The 22,881-nt window shown below is 39.5% G+C and overlaps 1 protein-coding gene across 1 annotated transcript in view; it reads left to right on the top strand.

The window, feature by feature from the left end:
* The first annotated feature begins 13,206 nt into the window (after nucleotides 1-13,206).
* Nucleotides 13,207-22,881, top strand: part of RASA1 (RAS p21 protein activator 1) — a 109,567-nt gene continuing 99,892 nt past the window's right edge. The window contains exon 1 of the mRNA XM_021008047.2: nucleotides 13,207-13,776. Within this exon, the coding sequence (XP_020863706.1) occupies nucleotides 13,313-13,776 (464 nt within the window). The 5' untranslated portion in view covers nucleotides 13,207-13,312. The remainder of the gene's footprint in view (nucleotides 13,777-22,881) is intronic.

Here is a 22,881-nt window from a genome sequence, read left to right as displayed (position 1 = left end):
AGGCCCTTTATTTCGGTGAATTTTAACTAACGCAAGGGGAGCCTAGAGCCTAAAGCAAAACACTGGAGCAGGGTCATAGGGTTGAGGGCAGGGGCAAAAAAGGGAAGGAAGCAGTCAAGACAAGGATCTTGGGTATGCCGACCTTTAGACTACAACAGGAGAAGGAAGAGGTCAGCAATGGTACTTCAAAAAGGTCATTCAGCTCAGCATACGTATGCCTAGGTCAAAACGACCTGCATATCATGGTTGTTTCTGGAGGTAGCCAAAGGTCTCATGGGTTTTATAGGAAGCAGGGGGAGGGAGGGAGGAGTTCTTGCTCAGGCAAGTCTGGTTTCCTGTCTCTGGTTTCACAGGTAGAGAAATGATAGGTATTGGTTAATAGGAAAGGCCTGAATGAATCAAATAGTACAAGCAGTGTGTATGGAAGCTTCCAGAAAATGGCAGAGCAGGGATGTTACTGTGATCAGTAGTGGGGGTGGGGGTGAGGGAGCATGTCCAGCTCTACCCGTCCAGGTAGAGAAGAGGACTCTAGTATCACCTTGCATTCCCTGGCAGTCTGACTATGCCTTGAAACAACTAGTAGCAGGTGGGGTATAAGTATAAGGTCTGGGTTCAAGTCTTAGCGCCTCATAATTCCTGCCATTCCTATTTCTTGTGAAAAGACACAACTGAACATTCAGCTCTCTGAGTCTCATTTTCCTCATCTGTATAATAATAATTTTTGTCTTACCTATCTTACCAGATTGTTGTGAGAATCAAATTACATAATCTATATGAAAATGCTTTGCAATCATAATATGAGTTATTATAATCATGTGAAAATCCAGGAATGAAAATTAATGATAGCAATCATAAGCACATGGTTAATAATTATATGATTTAGTTGAAATTATTCCTATTCTATTATGGGAAATAAAGGTGCTAGGGGAAAAAACCATAGAGGTGCTCTCTGAACTGAACTGGAAAATAGCATATTGCATAGGAGCTGAAATAAGTTTTTGTGTCAACTACAAAGTTGTAGGAGGAATTGTACATATAAGTATTGCATTTTAGCAATCTCGGGCCTAAATTAGCTTTTACTTTTAGTAACGCCAAGCTTTGAAAGCCTGATTGTTTTACTGTATTCTGAAACCTACTTGAGAAAAGGGGAACAGTAAACAAATAAGGCAAATAACACATTAGAATTCCTATCTGCTTAGGAGATCAAGAGAATGAAATGACACTGGAGTTATTTGTCAACTACCAGAACATTCTGGTGCTTTGATTTTTCATGCAAAAAGAAAATTCTGACATATCATTTTTCCAAGTTGTGCAAACACCACAAGGACATACAGAAATAAAATAAAATTAATTTTCATTGGTGAGCACAGAAAAAAAATCATATTAGGAAGAACCTAATTTGCAATTCTAAATAGAATTATAGACTTTCTATAGGCAAAGCAAAAAGGGGAGCTGAGAAATAATCAGATTAAAATGAACAATGTTGAGCCAAACTCAATTCATTTTACTTTTATTTTACTTTATATTCATATAGTACTTTATTTTTTGCCAAGTGTTTTCATGTAGATTATCTCATTTCAACATTGCAAGACACTGGGTTAGATGGTAAATATGATAATGATAAATAATGATAAATATGACAGGGTCTTTTCCCTCAAAGAGCATATAATCTAGCAAGGGGGCAAATAAGAAACACGTAAATATAATGTAAAGTAGGAAGCATATGAGAACTAAAGAGTACTATAAGAGTTTACAGAGGGTACTGATCATTTCTGACTGATCCAAGAAGGGTCAGAACAACTCTATAAAGTACATAAAGCACACATTAATAATAACTAACATTTATATATTGCCTACTATGTGCCAGGCGCTGTGCTAAGTAATCTACAAATATTATCTCATTTGATCTTCACAACCACCTGACAGGCAGGTTCTATTATTATCCCTATTGCACAGGTGAGGAAACTGAGACAAACAGAGGTTAAATGACTTACCTAGGGTCATACAACTGGTAACCATCTGAGGCTAAATTTGAACTCACACTTTTCTGACTTCAGATTCAATGCTCTATCCACCATACCACCTAGCTACCTTTGCAGTTTCATTATTAACTACTAATATAGAAACTAAAACTTCCTCTTGTTATACTTTTCAAAATCTCTTACATCATTTTGTCTTAAGTAAAAGAGATACCAGAAAAGAGCCCATGAGGTATCATATTGTTCTATAGAATCAAATGCTTTTTAATAGTAAACATTCAATTTGCATAGTAGGGTTATGCATTTTCTACACCTTTTAGTCAAATGTGATTGTAAATATACAGAATATCACTTACAATAGCCTGCTTCATCAAGGATGCCTTTAATGCATCTTTTGATTATTCTTCTAAAATCTTTGGATAGATAGGAAAGTAGCTATGAGGGGCAGTAGTCATTGATGTTCTCTCAGTTGCTTTTGGGGGGTAGTGGAATAATAAGTTCTAAGGTGTTTTTTTTTCCCTCCATGCCTTTGGCATCCTCCCCTCTTCATATACCTTGAGAATTGAACCTTCAGTACTGTCAGACGTTATGCTACCTTCAGCTTAGACCTTCTTTATCTAGGTCATCTGCTTTTCCCATCTTTGTGGTTTTTTTTTTCCATGCTATTTCCTCTTCCTCCAGCAGTACATTCTAGACTGTGATTTAGAGTCCATATGTAGAAATTAGTTATAAAAATCTTTATATACCTTTATAATTTTTGTTTCCTTGTTATTTTCTTTCTAGACTTATCTTTAAATGACTTTACTTTGATGGGTCTCTTGTCAAGTTTTCTTTAAATTTGTTTTTCCCTTCATTGCTCCTCACTGTTTTATGAGGTAACACCACTCATAATGTTTCACTATCCTCAGTAAGATTTTACAGATGAATTTACGTTGGTCATGTTAGAGTAGTTTTAATTGCATGCCTTATCGTTTTTATATTTTTAGTCTTCTAGGTCAGTATTAATTTTAATCCTTGCTCTAACAATTCAAGGGATTCATATACAGACATGACTCAAAAGTGATTCAAATCAGTTCTTTTCCCATAAAATATAATCAATTTCATTTTTATGATAGCATTTGGTGTTTGCCATATTTGGTGCCTGTCAATTATTTTCTTGTAGAAAGTATTTATGATATAGGCATAGGGCTTCTATTTAGCCTACAAGTCTTTGGTTTGCTTAATTCCTTACTCTTGAACCATATTTTCTAACTTTTGTTGTTGTTGTTGTTGTTGTTGTTGTCTTCATATTTTTCCTCCCTTAAACTGAAGTCACAAATATCAAAATATATATTGATTTAAACTGAAGGATCCTCCTGAGTTCTTCATAGAATTTCTCTGTATCTTCATTTTCTACAAGCATTGACATATATGCTGTGATTATTTTCATGATTGTCTTTTTTCAAATATCTAACATAAGCACTGAATTAAGAAATGATCAAATGACCAATGAAATTATGTTTCTTGTTGCTTTTGGATTCATGATAAAACCAACCCCATCAAGGCCTTTATTTGCTTCTCTAAGGAGAACCTGTGAGTCCCCCTTCATTTATCTCCAAATTCTGTCTTCTGGTTTGGGTTATAATGAGGGTAGTATGGATGTGATTTAGTTCCTCTAGCATCTTATCTACTTGTTGGTCATTGGACAAGGCCCTTATATTTAGAAAAAGCTAAGTGAATGTTTGTAGATGGTTTAAAAACTATTTAATCCTTAGCACCATCTGCCTCCTTTCCATTTTGCCACCATTACTGCAGGGATAGTGGTGGTGCCAGTGGTGGGCGTGCAGATGGGAGAGGAGAAGGAGGCAGAGGATTGAGGACTACAGTATTTTGCATTTCCTTTGTTTTATGGATTTCCATGACTACCAAGTCACAGACTACTGGTGGTGACCCTCTCTCTAAATAGCTAGGTTGTTACTTCAAAAGTAGTCTATTCCCTTATTTAGTTTGTTCTTTTTTTAAAAAACAAATAATGTCACACGTAACCCTTAGGGAATTGAAACTTTAAGTTTACCTCCCAGAATCTCTCATGTTTTATTTAACCAGTCTTTCTCACCTCACAATCAAAATTCATCTCCACTTCTCTAGGCACTTAGTAATTATAGTACTTAAGTGCATCAAGAGGGTATGATTAGAAAGGAGCAATAGAAAGGAAGGCAAAGTCTTTCCCTTTGGAAAAGGGGATTAAAGTGACTAACTTTATTTTAGTTGCTTTTGGATGACGCTATTTATTATTATTATTATTATTATGAAGAGGAAGAGGAGGAAAAAAAGAGGAAGAAGAGAAGAGTGTTATTGTTTTGGACCTAGGCTTTTTGAAAAAGTGTAACCAAGATTATATGACATTCTTGCAAGGTATCAAGCCAATTCTGAGCTGAGAGGAATAGTGAACAGTGATATGTTGTGGTGAGTTCAAGCAACCAAGCCTTCCAGTTATGGAAGGTCTTGATCTTCCCAAAAAACCTTAATTTTGGGAGGCCTAACTGTGATGGGGGCACTGTGGAAGGGATTTTATACACAGCAAGACCTTTAGGTGGATGGAAAGATGTTCATAAAATAAGATAATGTAGCTGTTGCATTTAGTGAACTGCTGGATATTACAGAGGTTTCTCAGATCAACAGAGATGGCAAATTAAAGATGTAGGCCACTGTACTCAAAGTTATTCTGCTGTGATTTGCATGAACTACAAATTTTTAATTGGGGCAGGGGAGGGGAGACAATATAGAAGGCATGATAAGGAGAAGCCAGGTTAAGGTTAACATACTTACTGATACCACATTTGAAATACTTCTAGTAATGACAAGGTCTTTAAAAGATACTCATCGATCATTGACCCCATACTGAGGATAACTGATTGAGTCTGGCTAGCCATACACCTGAGCCATTCCTTGCAGCTGGCTTTAAAACGAAGAGCAAACACAGAGCTCTGGGATCTAAGAGAATCAGAACTGTTAGACATATATGAAATGGGCTATAGAAACTTAGTGCCCTTACGGAGAAGACTGCATGTCTATAAGGACTACTGAAGAAAGCATACAATTTAGGGTACTTGTAGGAAGAACCACATGGCCACAGAGATGGCAATTGCTACAAGAAATATATAGAGAACTCCTTAGATAGAGATGGGGAGTTCCTAGACAATGCTGAATTACTGAACCAAGTTGAGGAGTCCTGGGACACAGAGTGAACTGGAGCCAAGAAACAGTAACAGGCAGAACCACTTCATGGTACAACAAACCTGGACTTTGCCTTTCATCAGTACTGTAAATTTTGTGGACTAAACTGGTTCAGAGAAAAGGGACTCTCCTTTCTCTCCAATTCTTTCCTTCTGTGGGGGAGCCTCAACTCCCTGAGAGAGGTGGAGCTTAACAGAGACTGTTTAAAGACTATAATAAGATGCGAGTTCTTTGTGTTTGAGTTTTCTGTCAGGTGAGATAAAACATCCTGTAACTGACATATTGTTAGCCAGAGTGTTTTCAGGGGAGATCACCATTATCTTCTTATTAAAGATCTCGACACAAGCTATATACAATGTTCCTAGGGAAAACTGGGTGAGACACAAGCCACTTTCAAGAGCAGTTTGGGGGATGGTCCTAATATTGAACCTGGCCTGTCTAAATTTGCTGTTATAGTTCTGGGCCATGTATGAATTTTTTTTATCCTAATGAATTTTATTATCTTCTACTCTACATTAGCAATACTCCCCAGTTTCCATCAATGACAGAAATGGGGAGCTGAATTTGAAGTAAAGGAACTGGATTTGAATGTGACTTTGCTATTTTATTAGATGTGTGACCCTGGGCAAATCACTTACCTTCTTTGGGCCTCGGTTTCCTCGTTTATGAAATGAGAGGGTTGGACAAAATGGTCTCTAAGGTCCTAAATTTGTAATGCCAAATAATAATCATGGTCTATGGCCCAAGACCAAAGTTGTGAGTTTTTCATCTTGTAGGATTGTCATACAAATCTCCCTTTTTGTTTTATGCCCCCATCCAGGGTTACTCTTAGGAACATCATAAGTTGGCACCTATCTAGTTCTGAACTACAATTTCCTAGGTTTAAAATCTTGGAATAATTACTTTTTCAAAAAAATTTCTTCACTTCCTTAACACCTTTATTTCCATTACTTCTCAAGTCCTATCTTTTATCCATATTGCATTCATATAAATATATTTGTATACATCATTTATCCATATGTTTAATCTAAATTGTAGACTGATTTGAGATTATACTTTCCAAAACATGGTTTTCACGTTGGCCCGAAGCTGCTCAAAAACACTTCCATGAACTAGACACCGCACTCTTCCTATTGGCTTTCAGGGTTACCCATAAGCTGGCGTCACTTCCCACATCCAAATTTATCATCCACTATGGGCAGTTCCCTATGCACATAATGGTGCCAGAAGATGAATGTCTTTTCACAATGATAATATTAACATATAACCAAATTCCACTGTAAAATAGCCACCACCTTTGTAACATTTCTCCTCCTGCCCCAACAAAAGCAAGTCTAAAAAAGCTCCCCTCTCACTCCCTTTTTTTTCTGAGTATTTTTGTAAGCCTCAGAGTATCTTGAGTTTTCTTTAGACTCTCTTTACAAGTCAGTGTTACCCTTCTGCAAATATTTTGCCTTATATGTTCTTCCTTTTAAGAGAACTTTTTAAAAATCTGTGCTAACTTGTTTCCTATGCAGTTACATCCCTCTTTTTAGATATCCTTCTTACCCTCTTCTTCCTAAGAATCACTTGCAATGGCCTTGTCAGTTTATTACGTTTGAGAGCCAACCACATACCTTAAGCCCCTTTTTATAGACTTTTTAGACTTCTGGTTATCACCAGAACAAAAGTCTCTTCTTTTTTTCTTTCTTTTAAAAATTATATAGTTACTTTTTTTATACCAATATCTTGATTTTACTCCACCCTCCACCCTTCAGAAGCCTTCCTTGTAATAAAGGAGAACAATTAAGCAAAAATAAAAAATATAGCAATCACTGCTGGCAGCATTCAGTATCTGTATTGCACCTCCCCCTACTGAGAGAAAAGTGGTTTATTTTATCATGTTTTTCTGTCTAACTCTAGTCAAGACTAATTTTAGTGATTGCATTTAAAAGTGCAGCTTGCTTTTTAGAGTTGCTTTCATTTATATTCATTTAGTCATAATGTACATTGTTGAGGATCTGCTTTTCTCATTCTGCATCAGTTCATCCAAGTTTGCTCATGTTTCTCTGAACTACTTGCATTTGTAATTTCTTACAGAACAATATTATTCCATTACAATCATATACCGTGATTTATTTAGTCATTCCCTCAATCAATGAGCACCCAACACAGTTTTTTGCCACAAGAAAAAAGTACTGCTATAAATATTTTGGCATATTTGTAACCTGTCATTAACCTCCTTTGTATGTCCAGTACTGGGATTCATGCCTCTCTACAGTGCTTGGAAGTCAGTTAAATGGAATTAAATTAATTACTTTGCCATTTCCCTCTCATCGGTTTTTTTCCCCCTGAGTGCCTTCTAAATATATTGTCCCTCAAATTTGAGCCTCTGAAGAAAGTGAAATAAAGATTACAATGAAAGAAGGGCCTCTAGGAGACAAAGAGCATAAGACTCTAGCCATAGTTAATGAACTATTTAAATTTATTAACATAATTTAGGAAAACCTAGAAATATATCTGTATAGGGCTGTGTATTGGAGCTAGGATTGTGTTCCTCAGACACTGATGTAAATTCTCTTAAAATTGGCACTTCTACTACTTCATTTTTTATCACATAACACCATAAATCCTACGCATCCTCTTAAGAATGATTTAGTGGAAACAGGACTGGATTTGTAATCAATCTAAGAAACTGGTGTCAAATATTGGCTATAGTACTTGCCACCTGTGTAACTTCAAGAAAGTTACCTAACTTTTATGTGTCATCTATTACTAACCTTGTAGGGATGATAGAAATTGTAGCTATAGCATTGCCTATGAAATTACCTCTTTAACTTGATACTCAAGGGTACCAATACATGTTTTGTTACATTAACCCATTATTCAAGATGCTACTGAGCATGGAGAATAACTCATAGACTCTTCTATAGCTAATTCTTTTCATTGATATAATATTCAGATTTTTTTTCCTTCTCATTAAACATCTGGTGGGTGTATGTAATATGAAAAAATCATTCACTTAAAATTTTCATCTCATTTTGCAATTTCTCTCCTACGACTTCCTCTGGATGGCTTGTCTCATTTCTTAGCACCTTCCTATTTAATATTGTCAGTGAATTTCATTAACAGATTGTTTTAACAGATGTTATAAAAGAACAGACTTAACATCCACTCTTACTATACCCCAGGACACCTCTCTTTAAGTAGATACTGATACACAGTTACATATTGTCACTTTGTTTACTTGCAGCTGGTTTTCTACTCTCCTGTCAGTATCACTTACATCTAAGCCAAGTGAGTCAGAAGCTTCTGAGTAAAAAAAACAGACAAAAGAGGAAAAGCAGAAAATTAACAAGAAAAACTGAAAAACAGAGAAAATAAACAGAACTAAGGAAAAGATTTGTACCACACGCACATATCATAGAAAAAGACCTCAAATATTCAGAACATGAAACATTTTCGAAGAGAAGTAAAAGATGACAAAAATCTATCTTATGGAATTTCTTATCATTCAAGATGGGAGCCTCACTTAAACATCAGCACATATTTTAAAATATCATGCAAAGCAAAAAACCCCCCATATTTTGCAATTTTTTTAAAAAAGAAAACATGCAGTATCAGCCTTTCTGTTGAAACAATCTATGTAGTAAGGCCTTCAAAATATTTTTGAGGGGTTAAATACAAACTGTTTTGATCCAGTGTTTCTCATAATGGAGAATGTGACACAAGACAGTTGTGAGAGACAAGTACCTAGCAGGAATTTAAATCTGTGGGCTAGTAGTCACTACTAGAAATGTCAAAACACATAGCTCACAACGCTCCTGAGGGCAGCAGAACCAGATTAAAATGTAATTAGGAAATAGTTAAAAAATAAATTAAAATACAATATAGACAATATTACATTTTAAACTGTGTCAACATGTGGCCTGCAGGGATCTTTATGTACAAATTAATGGTCTGCATTTCTATTTGAGTTTGACATTACTTCAGTAGTAGTGTGCTAGGCATTATGTAGAAGGTAAAAAAAAATAGGACAACCTTTTCTACTTACAGTGTGGTAATGTATCTGAAAACATGGAGAGAAAAATATAAGGCAGCAGTGTTAGATTCTGGTTCCTCATTTATAAGTGCTACACCTCCAAAGAGGAAAAAAAAATCTGACTCTACTCTTTGGAGTTGGTGGAGGTGGAATGTGTGTTCCGTGAGAGGCGGTATTTCATTTCCTTTCTGAGTGTCACAGAGATGCTTCATCCCTCTGGTCCATTATTTTCAACTCTTGCACCCAAGGGTGGCCCACAGCTACAAGCAGCAGCTCTGTATTTCCTAATGTGCTCCCTTCCCTCCCATACTGTGTAGTACTCGACCAAATTTGCCTTGTTTCAGCTCATTTTCTTCCAGAGTCAACTCTTGCTGATTTGAATGTCAATATCCCTCAGTGAATACCTAAATAACTTTTCAATAGCTCCACCCTTAATCCTCTTCTCTCTAGCTCTCTCTTTCCTCCCACACTTCACCCCTCCCTCCTTCCATAGTGGTATCTGGCCCAGTTGCTTTAGATTTATTTTGTAAAACGATGATGATAAAAAGTGTAAGAGCTGAAATAGCCTTCAGGACAGATGCCAAATGAAAAGAACTGGTGGACAAAGTGTGTTGTAGGCAAATTAATGAAGTGAGTAGCTTTTCCTTCAGTGACTTTTATCATCCCTTTGTGTCCTTCCCTCCTTTAAGTCCTTTCCCATTTCTATCCAAGATGTCAGTACTCTTCTGCCAGTTATTCCATCCAAAGAGGGAATTTATCTAAAAAACAAATTCATATTAAATTGTTAGGGATTTAATATTACCTTTCTCGAAGATATTTTCATTAAAAAGGGGAGAAAAGTATGTGTGGGTAAGGTAAAGCTTAAACCACTTGAATGAATCAAATGCTGGATGGATGTATAAAGATTTTCTGGAAATGTTTAACAACTGGCTCTCAAAAATGGAGTGTTTAAAAAGGACTTTTAAGTTTAATCTGTGTAATTATTGTTTTCTTAAGTACACAAAATTAACAAAATAATAAATCAAATCCCTATATGTAGCATTTGATGATTTCTGAGGTGTGAACGCTCACATTGAAAATTTAACCATTAGTTCTCAGTGCCTAGGAAATGGCTCAAATATTCCTCCTCCCTACCAAAAGGCAACTGCCTATTTTGCCCATGCACACACTCCTTCTTACCAATGAGTTATTATCTTTTGGCTTTTACTGCTAATGGGAAAATATCCTTTGCTATAGAGACTAAAAGTTTCTTTCAGGAATTTATTGGAAAATTTGGAAGAAATGCCATACAAAGAAACTTTAAGGATCAGTAATTTTGCCTGTGTGGTTATTCTGTCAACTAAGTAATGTCACAACTCCTCTGTACCTTTAGTTACCGTGGTAGAAAAATTCATTTTCCTATCGCCAACTAGGTGATGAGCTTCTTCAAAATTAGCTAGGCTAGTCCTTGCACAATACATACATAGTCAATTGCTGGGCTCCTACTCTAAGCCCTTCCAGCTTGGTAGGACCTGCTAGAACTTGTGATATCTGGCATAGTATTCAAGACCCTCTCCATGCCAGGATGAGGCATGGGAGAACTTTGGTGGTGGTATGCAAAGATATCTTTCACTATTAGTTTTTCTGGCCTGTTTCAGCTTGCAGAGGTTGCTGATTTTCAGTCTTCTATTTGTCTGTCCTGGCACATCCAACAGAATAGTGCATACCTAGCACTCTTTAGGGCAGGGGTTAAGACAAACAGTACTTGAGTTTGGTGTTTTGCCTGTGCCATTGGCGCTTCCTTCCCTTGACATGACTACCATTGTTACAAGTCTTCCTTAATCTGATCAGGAAAGGCACAAAAAAATTGAGCACTATGGCCTGAGAAGAGCATTAAGTCAGTCAACCAACCAATATGCATTTATTAAGCTGATACTATGTGCCAGGTACTGTGTGGATACAATGAAGGGGAAAAACAACCTAAAACAAAATCTAGCCTGCTCTCCAGGAGCTCAGTTTAATTTGGGAGACAATGTACAAACAAGATATATACAGGATTAACTGCAGATAATCTACAGAGGTGAGCACTAGCATTAAGGGGGTAAGAGGGTAGGAAAAGGCTTTTTGTAGAAGGGGTGAGTTTAGCTGGGATTTGAAAGAAGCCAGGGAAGGGAGATGAGGCAGGAGAAAATTCCAGGTATGGGACATAACTGGGTGATGTTAGCAACTTAAGATCATAGTAATTTAGAGTTGGAAAGGAATTTGGGAGATTATGTAGCACGAATTCCACATTTTACAGACTGGACAACCGAGGCTAAGAAAAGATTAAGTTATTTTACTGGCCTAGATCACAAAGGCAACCGACATTTTATGTCTAGTGCTCTTTCCACCGCATCCTTTTGATCCTTTAAGACCCTATCCCAAAAGCACAGTTTTCGCCTCCTGGCTTCCTTTAAGTACCAGCTAAAAACACACCTACTACGTGAAGCTTTCCCTTATCCTCTTTAATTCAAGAGTCTTCTTCATTTGCATAGGTATTTGCATATTTTTCCACAATTCAGTGACTTCCTCGACAGCAAGGGCTGACTTTACTTTTTTTGCATCACTAGCGCATAGCACAGTGCCTGGCATAAAGCAGGTACCTAATAAATGTTTATTTAGTGACTGACTTCCAGTCCTTTCCTTATGGGCTTCTGACTCTTGGCGGGGGGGGGGGTATCCAGGAGATCGAGGGAAATGACTTAAGTAATGCATTTAACAGTATCCTTCCTCCGAGTGCTGCTCGATGACCCCCTGGGTCGCATTTAACAGTATCCTTCCTCCGAGTGCTGCTCGGAGACCCTTGGGTGTGGCTCATTTCACGCCCGCCCCGAAGTCTGCGTGCTCCCCGGAACCCACCTTGGGCTCCCCATGCCCAAGCCAAGAATCCCCTCCAGCGCTCCCAGCCGGGCGCACCTTACCGGTCCCCGCCCCCTGCAGCCAGCAGCCAGCTCCAAGATGTGACAACGGGGCTGGGTTGGCCGAGGCGCACGGGGTAGTGTGGGAACAAAGCGACTCACGGGCCGCGGGAGCATTTAAACAATGCCTCTGGAGGCGTGCGCGCCACCGCCGCCGCCGCGGCGGCGGCAAACGAGGCAGACAATTCAGAGTGGCCGCCCGCCACGCGCCCGGCTGGCAAGAGTCGGGGCTGAGCCGCGAACGCGCGCGCCCACCTCTTCCTTCCCTCTCCTCCCCCGCCCCTTCCTTTTCCTCCTCCCATCAGCTCCACTCCCGGACTCTCCCCGCGCCCAAAGCTTCCCGAGGGTGCGCCTGCGCAGAAGCTTCTCTGTATTTTTTCTCTCCCCTCCTCCCCCCTTCCCTTCCTCCCCCCCCCCCCCGGTCTCCCCTCTCCGTGTCCCTTTCTCCTCTCTCTAGTTCCTCTAACTGCGAGATCCAGGTTGGGCATCGAGACTCAGGCTTCTGCTTCGTTCTCTCTCCCGCCCCCAGTCCCTCCCTCCCTCTTCTCCTCCCAGCCCTCCCTCCTCCGGCCCCGTGGAGGATGAAGCCGCGGCGGCAGCGGCAGCAGCGCCAGCGGCAGCGGCGGCGGCTGCTGCGGTGGGGGTGGCCAGAACTGGGGCGGTGAAGAGGCGGCCGTGGTGGTAGTCGCGGCGGCGGGAGCGGCAGCGGCGGCCCCGGCTCACTTCCCCTTCTTCCCGTACTCATTAGTTACGGAGCCGGGAAGTTTTCTTTTGGGGGTGTGTCTTTTGTGTGCGTGTCTCTGTGTGTGTGTGTGTGTGTGTGTGTGTGTGTGTGCGCGCGCGCGCGTCTGTGTGTGGAAGGTCTGCCTCCGGGGGCGTGTGCGCGCCTCGGCGGGGGCCGGGGTCGCGGCCGGCTTTTTTTTCCCCCTCCTCTCTTTCCGTAGCCGGTCAGGGCCGCTCCGGGGCGCCCGGGCTGCAGCCCCAGGGGCTCCTCGGGCCGGAGGGCGGGCGGGCTCCGTCCTTTTGTTGTTGTTTCCTCAGCAGCCCGGGGAGCTGAGGGGGGGCCCGCCGGGGAGGGGCGGCCAGGAGCCGGGGCCCTGTGGCCCCCGGGGCTCCCGGACGGGCAAGGCCGGGCAGGGCAGGGCCGAGCGGGCTCCAACATGATGGCGGCCGAGGCGGCCGGGAGTGAGGAGGGCGGTCCGGCGATCGCAGGGGCGGGAGGCAGCGGAGGCGGCTCGGCATCGGCCGCTGACCCCGGCCCTTGCGCGGCTGCGTGTCAGGTCAGGACTCCGGCGGCCCTGCCCTGTCCAGCCGCCTCCTGCTCAGGCCCGGCGCCCGCTTTGTGCTCGGCTCTGGGAGCCGGGCCTGGGGCGGGAGGCGCCCCAGCCGTCGCGGCCGGCCCCTCGGGAGACGCCGCCCCCTGCAAGGGCGCCCTGGTGCCCGCCGACGCCTCCGGCACGGGGGGCTTCCCGCCTCTGCCGCCGCCGCCGCCGCCGCCGCCGCCGCAGCTGCCCGCCCTCCTAGGCGGGGGCCCGGGTGCTGTGGACGAAGGCGACTCCCTAGACGGACCCGAGTACGAGGAGGAGGAGGTGGCCATCCCTCTCAACGCGCCCCCGACCAACCAGTGAGTCCGGGCCGGGCGGGAGGGGGGAGGACCGCAGCACTCCGCACCCCGCCACCCCTTCCCCCGCCCCGGACCTGCCCCGAACTGAGACCGTTTGGAGTGTTCGGGGCCGTGAATGTGGGGGCTTCTTAGGAGAGGAACGAAGTTGGGGAGGTTGGATGCGGGGAGATGCCCCCCGGGGAGATGTCCTCCAGGTGGGAAGGGGCTGCAGCAAACTGGATCCCTGAAACTGGGGTGTTGGGGTGCTGGGGGAAAGGTTTGAAATGGGTCAAGTGTCGAATTAGTGTTTGATGTTGCTACTTAAAAGAGTGCATCGGTTATTGAAACGGTAACTTTAAAAGAGTGCAAACCCAAACTTCAGGACTTCCTCGGAAACCATGATTTGAACTGGATACGTCCATTAGCCAGACGTCAAATGCTCGAGTGTGAGTGAGGCAGGGAAGGAGACTTGCAATTTTTGGATAAGAGGAATAATGTAGGGAAGCAATGCCTAATATTCGTTGTTGGTAATTCAAATTTTGAATTATTATAGTGGTGTTTTTTTTCCCCTTCCTAAATACTGTTCATTTAGTGACACCTATTCTGTAAGTACTTGTTGAATTGGGAAGGGAGGGAGAAGAGTTTATGCTTCCCTTCAACAATCCAAACATATTGGTCGAGTGCAATGTCCCAGTAATCACCTGAAAATTAAATTGGCAATCCCAGGAGAATCTTTTTATGGATGATACTGATATTATATAGGGTAAGCGATATTAATTTAATTGCTTTATCAAATCATACTATTTCCTCTCCAGTTGAATTATGAGTTTAAAAAGATATGGGACTTGGGGTTAGAGAAGAAAACTTGATAAATCGAGTATAATATTCTAGCATTTTAAGCATTTTTGTAACTTCTGTATTAGTTTAAATTGATGCTTTGAATATTACTAGACTTAATGTGTGGCAGAACCAAAAAGATTTAGTTAAAAATCTGTGCAGTAAAATAATTGGAACACATGACTTATGATATTTTGATTTTAAGCTACTTTAGAAGACTTTAGAAGAGGTTTAAGAGGATTATTCTTAAAATTAATTAGGAAAATATGCTGTAATGCTAAGCATACTAACGCTTGGTCCTTTTTGTCGATGCCCTTTCTGATTTTTAGGGCAGAAAAGTAGAATTAGATATTATTTATAAAGCCATGATAAAAAGTTGTATTTCTGATGACTCAGTAAGTGCAGTTTTAAGATCTAATTTTATTGTTTTAAGATAGAAGGTATATGTGTCCCAAATTTGTGTGGTAGGAATGGTAACCCTAATTCCCAACCCTCTTTTACAAATAATAAAACCTTTTTCTGTCCAAATACAACGCTGGCCACTGTTGATCAAAAATATGAAATGTTTTTTCATACTGTGTGACTAGTCTGCTAGATCACCATGGATTTAAGTTGTCAATTTTACATCCTTAGTAGTCTTAACAACCTAAGAACACAGACAGATGAAGATTAACGGTAAAAAACTGAGTTTGCGAAGGACCATTTTTTTGTCATGAATATATGTAATTTGAAAAGCCAGTATTTAAATGATGCTGAGTCTCTGGGTGAGAATTTATAGTCTTTTGAACATTATTCCCTACAGAAATTTTGCAGTCCTCACTGAGGGTTGTAAAAATAGGTTATTTGGGGCCATTTAAAAAAAATTATCAAAATTGTATTCACTTTTTTCAGCTATGTTTCAGACTGTAGAGATATTGTGTTGTTTTTAAGGTAGGCTAGTAATTTTGTAGAATGATAGTAACTTTCTAAAAATTCACGTAACAGTTGTTTCAAGAATTGAGTAGTACACTTGTGAGTATTTTAGTAAGGCTAACATTTGGTAAAATTCTTACTTTAAAAATAAAAATGTAAACTTGTAATAATAGCCTGCATTTATATAGCATTTTAAGGTTTACAAAATGCTTTCTTTACAGTTGATGCAGTTGCTCAAATATTTATTGGTTGTTATTTTGTATAAGCCTTTCTGTATCTGAAATAAGCCATATTTTGAAGTATAGTCTATAGTTGATTTAGTAAAGGATTTAGTAAATCTTTAGTTTTTAGATTTAGTTGATTTAGTAAAAGACAAATAAGCTGGAATTTTACCTTTTTGTTCTATGGTTGTTCTTGCCTCCGAATTGATCAGTATGTGAAACCTCCTTTGAGATCCTTTTGATATTTCAGTAATTGTGCTCCATTGGAAGGGGAAACAAAACAGCTCTTATATAAAATATTGCTATTGACAATAATATTATGTAGAATTTTCACTGGATTTAATTTTTTTGCTTAAAATAAAACCACAAATGACAACTTGTAGTTAAAATGTAGTCTCAGACCCTTATTAGCTGTGTGACCTTGGGCAAGTTATTTATCCTCTGTCTACCTCATTTACAGATGAGTCTTGACATCTGTAGAATGGGAATAATAATAGCACCTACCTCTCAGGATTATTGTGTGCATCAAAAGATGTTTTTGTAGAGTGCAGCCCTTAAAACACTGTATAACTGCTAGCTATTATTATGAACGTATTTTGTTTTGTTCCTGTATTTTATATTTGACATTTTATCATAGAAATTAATCAAACATTTATTGTCAGCTGCTTGCAGTATGTAGTCTTAAGAGCTGGGGAATATTGGGAAAAGTTTAGGTAAAGCATAATTCCTGACTTTAGGGGACTTGCTGTCGGTGCAATAGCACTGCTACATAACAATACTTGACAAATGCATGATTTCATTCATGTGAGTACTCCCACCAATGTTGCAGATCTCAACTTACCCATGAATTTTCATCCTTTACTTCTTGATTACCCTTCACAGGTGCTTCCATCAAAGTGCTGAGGGGAGTGAGACAGGTACTTCCTCTAGATAGAAGTGGAGTATGTAGGTGTCCATGGATTATCACGTCACCACCTACTTCCTTTCATGTATCTTTGGATCATACTCTTTACACTGCTTCAGTGCATGCATAGCATGTGCCTAATACACAAATAACTAATACAAGTTAAATGCAAGTAATGAGAAATGTGAGATCCAAAGGGGAGCCCTCAGATAGATTTGCTTTTGACTAGTTGTCATGCATCCTTTGTGTTATGTTGTATTTTATCAAGATTTGTCCAGTGGTGGAATTTATAGTACTTATACAGGGTGCTTATTACTTTAACACTTAAAAATCTGTGATTTCATTGATACGTGGGTGCTCCATCTAGGAAACATGTAGATAGTAATCCCTTCAGAATTTTGTAGATGATTTCATAAAGTGGTCATAAAATTAATCACTTAGTGGTCAAAAGCTTAATCACTTGGTGGCCAAGCGCTTCATAAATAACGTATCAGTCAAGCAACAAGTATTAAGTGCCTACTATGTACTAGGGACTGTGTTAGTCATTGGGGTTACAACTACAAATTGTTGAAATAATCCCTACTCTAGGTAAGCTTACATTCCAATGTGGAAGACAATAAATATATATAAAAGGAAGGGGGAAGGGATTGGGAAAGTAGTAAGCGTTTGTGTAGTACATACTATGTGCCAGGCACTGTGCCAAGTGCTTTTTACAAATATCTCATTTGATCCTTAAAATATGTAAGGTAGTGCTATTGTTATCCTCATTTTAAATTGAGGAAGATGAGACAGAGATCTCCCTAATTCCAGGCTCAGTGTTCTAGCCATGGTACCACCACCAGCTGCCTCATATAAAATGTAAAACTATGTACAATTTAATGTAAAGTTAACAAACACAGACACACAAATTGGCTAAATAAGTAGTAGTTTGGGAAGGATTGACACTAGTGCTTAGGGTGTTAACAAAAGACTTCTTGCGTTAGTCTTTGTACTTAACTTCTATCTTACTGAGAGTCATACTTGAAACTTCCCCAATTTTCCATTAATTGGTAGAGCTCTACTCATCTGGGAGAATCCCTGGTTACCTCTACATCATGATAAGGCATTGAAGGAAAATTTTGGTGCCTAAGGAAATGTTTTACTTTGGTTATATGTGTTCATATACAGTTTTTGCTGTTGTGATTTTTTTATTTAGAGATATATCTTTTATGAGTTTGAAGAGAGTAATCCTTATTAAATACTACATTTGATTTGGATTATTCTTTATCCATTGATTATGGGTTAGTTTTTTGATCAGAGAATCATAAATTTGGAGCTGGAAGGGACCTCAAAGGCCATTTAGACCAGCCCTCTCATTTTACAGATGAAAAAACTGCCCATGGTTATATAGTTAGTAAGTGATAGAAGTGGGATTTGAACCTTGCTCTCTGATTCCAAATCCAGTGCTCTTTCTACTGTGTTACGCTTTTCATTAACAGTGATTTCAGGGTACTACATTTAGAACTGCAAGAGATCTTAGAGGCCTTCTTGTATAATACCTTGGTTCTACATATGTAGAAACTATGGCCCAAAGAGGTAAAGGTAACTCCTTGTTCAGACTGAATCCCTCATTATACTGAAGTCCTGAAGAGCAGGGACCATCTTTTGCCCTTTTTTTTTTTGTATCCAGATACATGGCATATAGTGGGCACTTAAATTCTTGTTGATTTTACTTTTGACAGCTCCCTCAAGGTCACTCAAGTACTAAGTGGTGGAACCCAAGATTTTTATCCACAACCTCCAACTCCATATTTAGTATTTTTCTCCATTGTAGCTGTCTCTCTTTTGTAGTTGCTTCAATCTCTCACGTGTCATTTCCTTTCCATTCCTATCGTAACTACCCTTTTTCAAGTCCTCATTTCTTCACACCGTGCTGTTGTTTAACAGCCTCCTAATTTTTCTCTGCTTTCTTCTGTGTTTTCAGTTACCCTCCTATCTAATTAATTTTCCTAATTCGTCATTCTGATAATAATGTTCCTTGACTACTAAAGAAAAAGTCAGTGGCCTTTACTTGTTGAACAGATAACTTAAAAACTCTTGATCCTGGAAATCATGGGCCCTCCACAATTTGAGCACCAATCTATCTTTCCAGGGATAAAACTGTGTTACTTAATATTATTCATGCCCTCTCCCTTTCCCTCTTCTTGTGTCTCAAATTCTTGAAACAGACTATTCCTTCCTTCTTTGTCCTTTCCAGTAAATACCTTTTGAAATCTCACTTCATCCTTCAAGGCCCAGTTCAAATACCACTGCTTTCATGAAGCCTTTCGTCAGTCGCCCAGTTGAAAATCAGTTTTCAGATTTCTCCTAGCACTTTATCTGGATCTCAAGTACTTTATAGCACATTCTCTTGTTTAATTACCATTTTCTTGTTTAATACCAGTTTTCTTTCTAAATAGATTTTAAGCTTTTTGAGAGAGAGGCTTTGTTTCATTTATCACCATCTTCCTCTAGTGTGTATTATGTTGTATGGCATTAAATAGAATGATATATGAATTGAAATGAAGTGATAAATTGATGTATGAATCGATTTAAATACCTGCTTATGTAACATAATTATGGTCACAGAAATAGTTGTGTGGGCTTCATGAAGGCTTCTAGGCTTCTATGATTAGCATTAATTTTGCAAAATAATTCTTCTATATTTTTTGAATTTGCAGTTTTTGGAAAAATTTAAGAAAATCTTACCAATGACTATTTAAGATGAAATTAAGCAGTATAGTTCTTAATGTTGCCCAGATGAGTGGTATTCTTAACAATTAAAATGTCAAATTAAATCTTGAGTTGTAACCATATTAAAAAATGGGCAGTGTTTGATTTTCTGACTGGTTAGTTCTTTTATTTAGAGCAGAATGTTTAAAAAAAAGAGAAAGGTTCAAGCTCACTGGTTTCAACCTCTCATGAGGATGAGCTATCTGTGCTTTGATCCAGAAGGATAATGTCTGAATGGATAAGTACAAATCTCTTGCAATTACTGGAAAAACAGATTAATAAGAAAACTGTGCAGACTCTCCTTTGCTTGTGATGACTTGGACTTCCTGGACTCGTCTCCCCTGGACAGTTGCAGTAAGTGATCACTGTTAGGAGAGAGATATTCCTAAATTGTAGTCCAGGCCAAGTCATTCCGTTGCTCATTAAATTCCAATGGCAAGTCACTTAATCTCAGCCTCAGTTTCTTTATCTGTGAAATGAGCATAATAATAGTTTCACCAGGTTATTAGCCCTTCAGGACCTGTCTTCGGTTTACAATTCTATTTTTATGCCTGTCCCTTTTAATGTTTTTGGGGCTGTTCTTCAAAAGAACAGTAATATCCAGGCCTTTGTTATTGGGCTTCACTTCATGCCTGAAATGTACTCGCTCTTGAGAGCGTTTATCTTCCACAGAACCAGGGTGAGGGTTGGAGGGTTGGGAGTATTCTCTTTGGACTACCATAGTATCCATAGAAGGGCAAGAACATGGTTGTTTTGCACTGTAAGTATCACTGACAAGATTGAGTTCATTTGGCCATTGTGAATCTCCATAAAATTCTGACCAATTATGTTATTTTTATCTCCTGCTTGTGACCATGGAAAACTATCTCATGTTTTTTACATATTTTCTATATGAATGTTTCTGTGTGTCTGTTTCTTATATCTCCCCATCCTGTTTAGTACAGTTTGCTGTACTCAATATTTTGCTTGTTATCGATTGATGCTTAGCCTAAAATTTCCTAGTGATATATGGAGCCATAAAAGAGGTGCAGTAAAGTCTATTACCTGTAAACATCTTGAAATCAGGTGTCATAGTGAATAGAGACTTGAAATTGGAGTCATTATTGGTTGATGCTTAGGTCTAAAACTTCCTAGTGATGTATAGAGCCATAAAAGAGGGGCAATAAAATTTCTTATCTATAAATATTTTGAAATCAGGTGTCATAGTGAACAGAGCCTTGAACTTGGAGTCAGAAAGACCTGAATTCATATCCTGCCTCAGACAATAACTAGCGCTTAACCTCCTAAGGTTTTTGTGAGGATAAAATAACATAATGTTTGTAAAGCACTTTGCAAAACCTTATAGCAATATGTAAATGCCTAGCTGTTATGGGTAGTAGTAATACACAGAGACATCTCAAGCCTGAGTTATGCTGTGCTTTTTGTTGCTCCCCCCCCCCAACCCTTTCTCTTCCTTTCTATCACTTTCTATCACCTGTCACTTTCTTGGTAACTCTGAAGTGGATAAACTATTGTTCTACATGTGGAATTTGGGGAGAGGGCAGACATGTAAGGTCGTTATAATTCAGAATTTCTTTCAATGAGCATATAGTTGTTAGATTATGCATTTAAGATAATTTCCTGTTCCCTTTTGCTAGGATTTGAGGTATTGAGTTTCTGTGGGAAGACGTATTTGAAATTATGATACAAATCAATGGGAAAATATTTCTGTATACATAGTTTTCAAGTAAGCCTCATATTTTGACACAATGCATTATCTTTTCCTGAGGTCCGCATTTTATTTCAGATGCTAACCTTAAAATAGTTTTTTTTAATATGGCTGAATCAATTTTCAATATTGCCCTTCCTCCTGTTTACTTTAAGGGGATGATCAAAATATTATGAAAATAGATTTTTTTATATAAAAGAACCTGAATTTAAGATGAAATTGTGAAATGTATAAAGACACTTTTGAAAAGTTATTAGTGAACTTTTCTGGCATTATAAACTTAGATCACTATAGAGAATTCCATTCATTCATCAAATATTTTATTATTTACTCTAGGATTTGCTGTAGGGTTAGATGTCTAGAAATGGAAGTGAGACTAGACTGGAGGATGCTGAATGTAAGGAGGAGATTAGACACTGTTCCCCAAGTACTTAAAGAAGATTTGAAAGTTCTTAACCTGGGGAATGACACATTTAGGAAGCTTAATCTGGTGATGGTTGAGCATTCAAAGAGGGGAACAAGTGTGACCACCTTAGTACAAGCACTCATCTTACTTACACCTGGACTTTTGCAATAACCTGTTTGTTGGTCAGCTTGCCACATGTCTCTTCCTATTTCAGTCCATCGTGCACTTAGCTGTCAAATTGATTTTTTTTAAAGTGTAGGTCTGTTCATGTTATCCCTTTATTCAATAAACTCCAGCGGCCCCCTGTTCCCTCTAGGATCAAATATGATATACTGTGGTATTGAAAACCTTTCTAGCACGGGTAGCGCTTTCACTTCTTCCTCCTACTCACTGGTCAGAGTGGGAGAGAAGGAATATACCTTCTCATTGCTGTTTGCAAGTTCTCCCCCTACCACAATCACAACCAACTTCTTCTTTGGGGTTCATGCATATCTACCACCCAATCAAAATCCAGATAGCTGTTGGCTACTTAACTGTAGGATATTCTCTTTCCTTCTTCAATGAGGTTAGTATCTAGCTTACAATCTTTCTCTCTTGCTCAACTCCTGCCCTCAAAAGAGGGTACTGCAACAAACATTGATATTCCCTTAAACACTTTAACTTCCCAGTTCCTCAACATACTCATTTTCCTTGACCTGCTCCTCTAACCTACCTTAGTCATGCACCAAGATGGTCATACCCTTGATTTTGCCGTCACTAACAAATGATCCACTTCCGTGTTTATAAACTCTGATATTCCCTTTTCTGATTATATGCTATAAGCATTCCACCTCTTCTTTTGACTAAGTCTTATACCAAACCCTGCTCTTTGTCTTTGGCCTGTAGTCCCTTAACTCCTCAGTTCTTAGACCATCACCCCTATACTAGCTACTCTCTCCCCCTTTCCCCATCTTTTCTCCTTAGTAAATCAGTTCAGTGCTACAACGTCTTTTTCTCTTGATACCTTTGCTGCGCCCCCCTACATCGATTGTGTCTTGCCAAGCCTCACGCTTGGATCATTCCCACCAGAGAGCAAGCGGCAAAAATCAAGCAACTGCCCAGACTGGGTCCACTACACATTTACGTTACATAACCTCAACCTTATTGCTTCTAAAAAGTCCTTTTTACACCCCCTTAATTTACTCACTTTTCCACACCATAATGACTCTTCCTTTTCAACATTCTTCAAACTTTCCATGGCTATCCCGCCCCCCCCAACCAGGTGAGACCCTTGCCTCACGTTTTACTGAAAGAATTAAATCCAGTCAACAGGAGCACCCACTTCTCCCCTCCTTATCTTATATCACCCAGATGCTTCTACCATTATCTCTTTCTTCACTTTTTTTTT

Source organism: Phascolarctos cinereus, unplaced genomic scaffold (genome assembly GCF_003287225.1).
Source record: "Phascolarctos cinereus isolate Bilbo 61053 unplaced genomic scaffold, phaCin_HiC Scaffold_4;HRSCAF=312, whole genome shotgun sequence".
Taxonomy (NCBI): Eukaryota; Metazoa; Chordata; class Mammalia; order Diprotodontia; family Phascolarctidae; genus Phascolarctos; species Phascolarctos cinereus.
The sequence above is the reverse complement of the archived record's forward strand: the minus strand, read 5'-3'. Positions and strand labels throughout refer to the sequence as shown.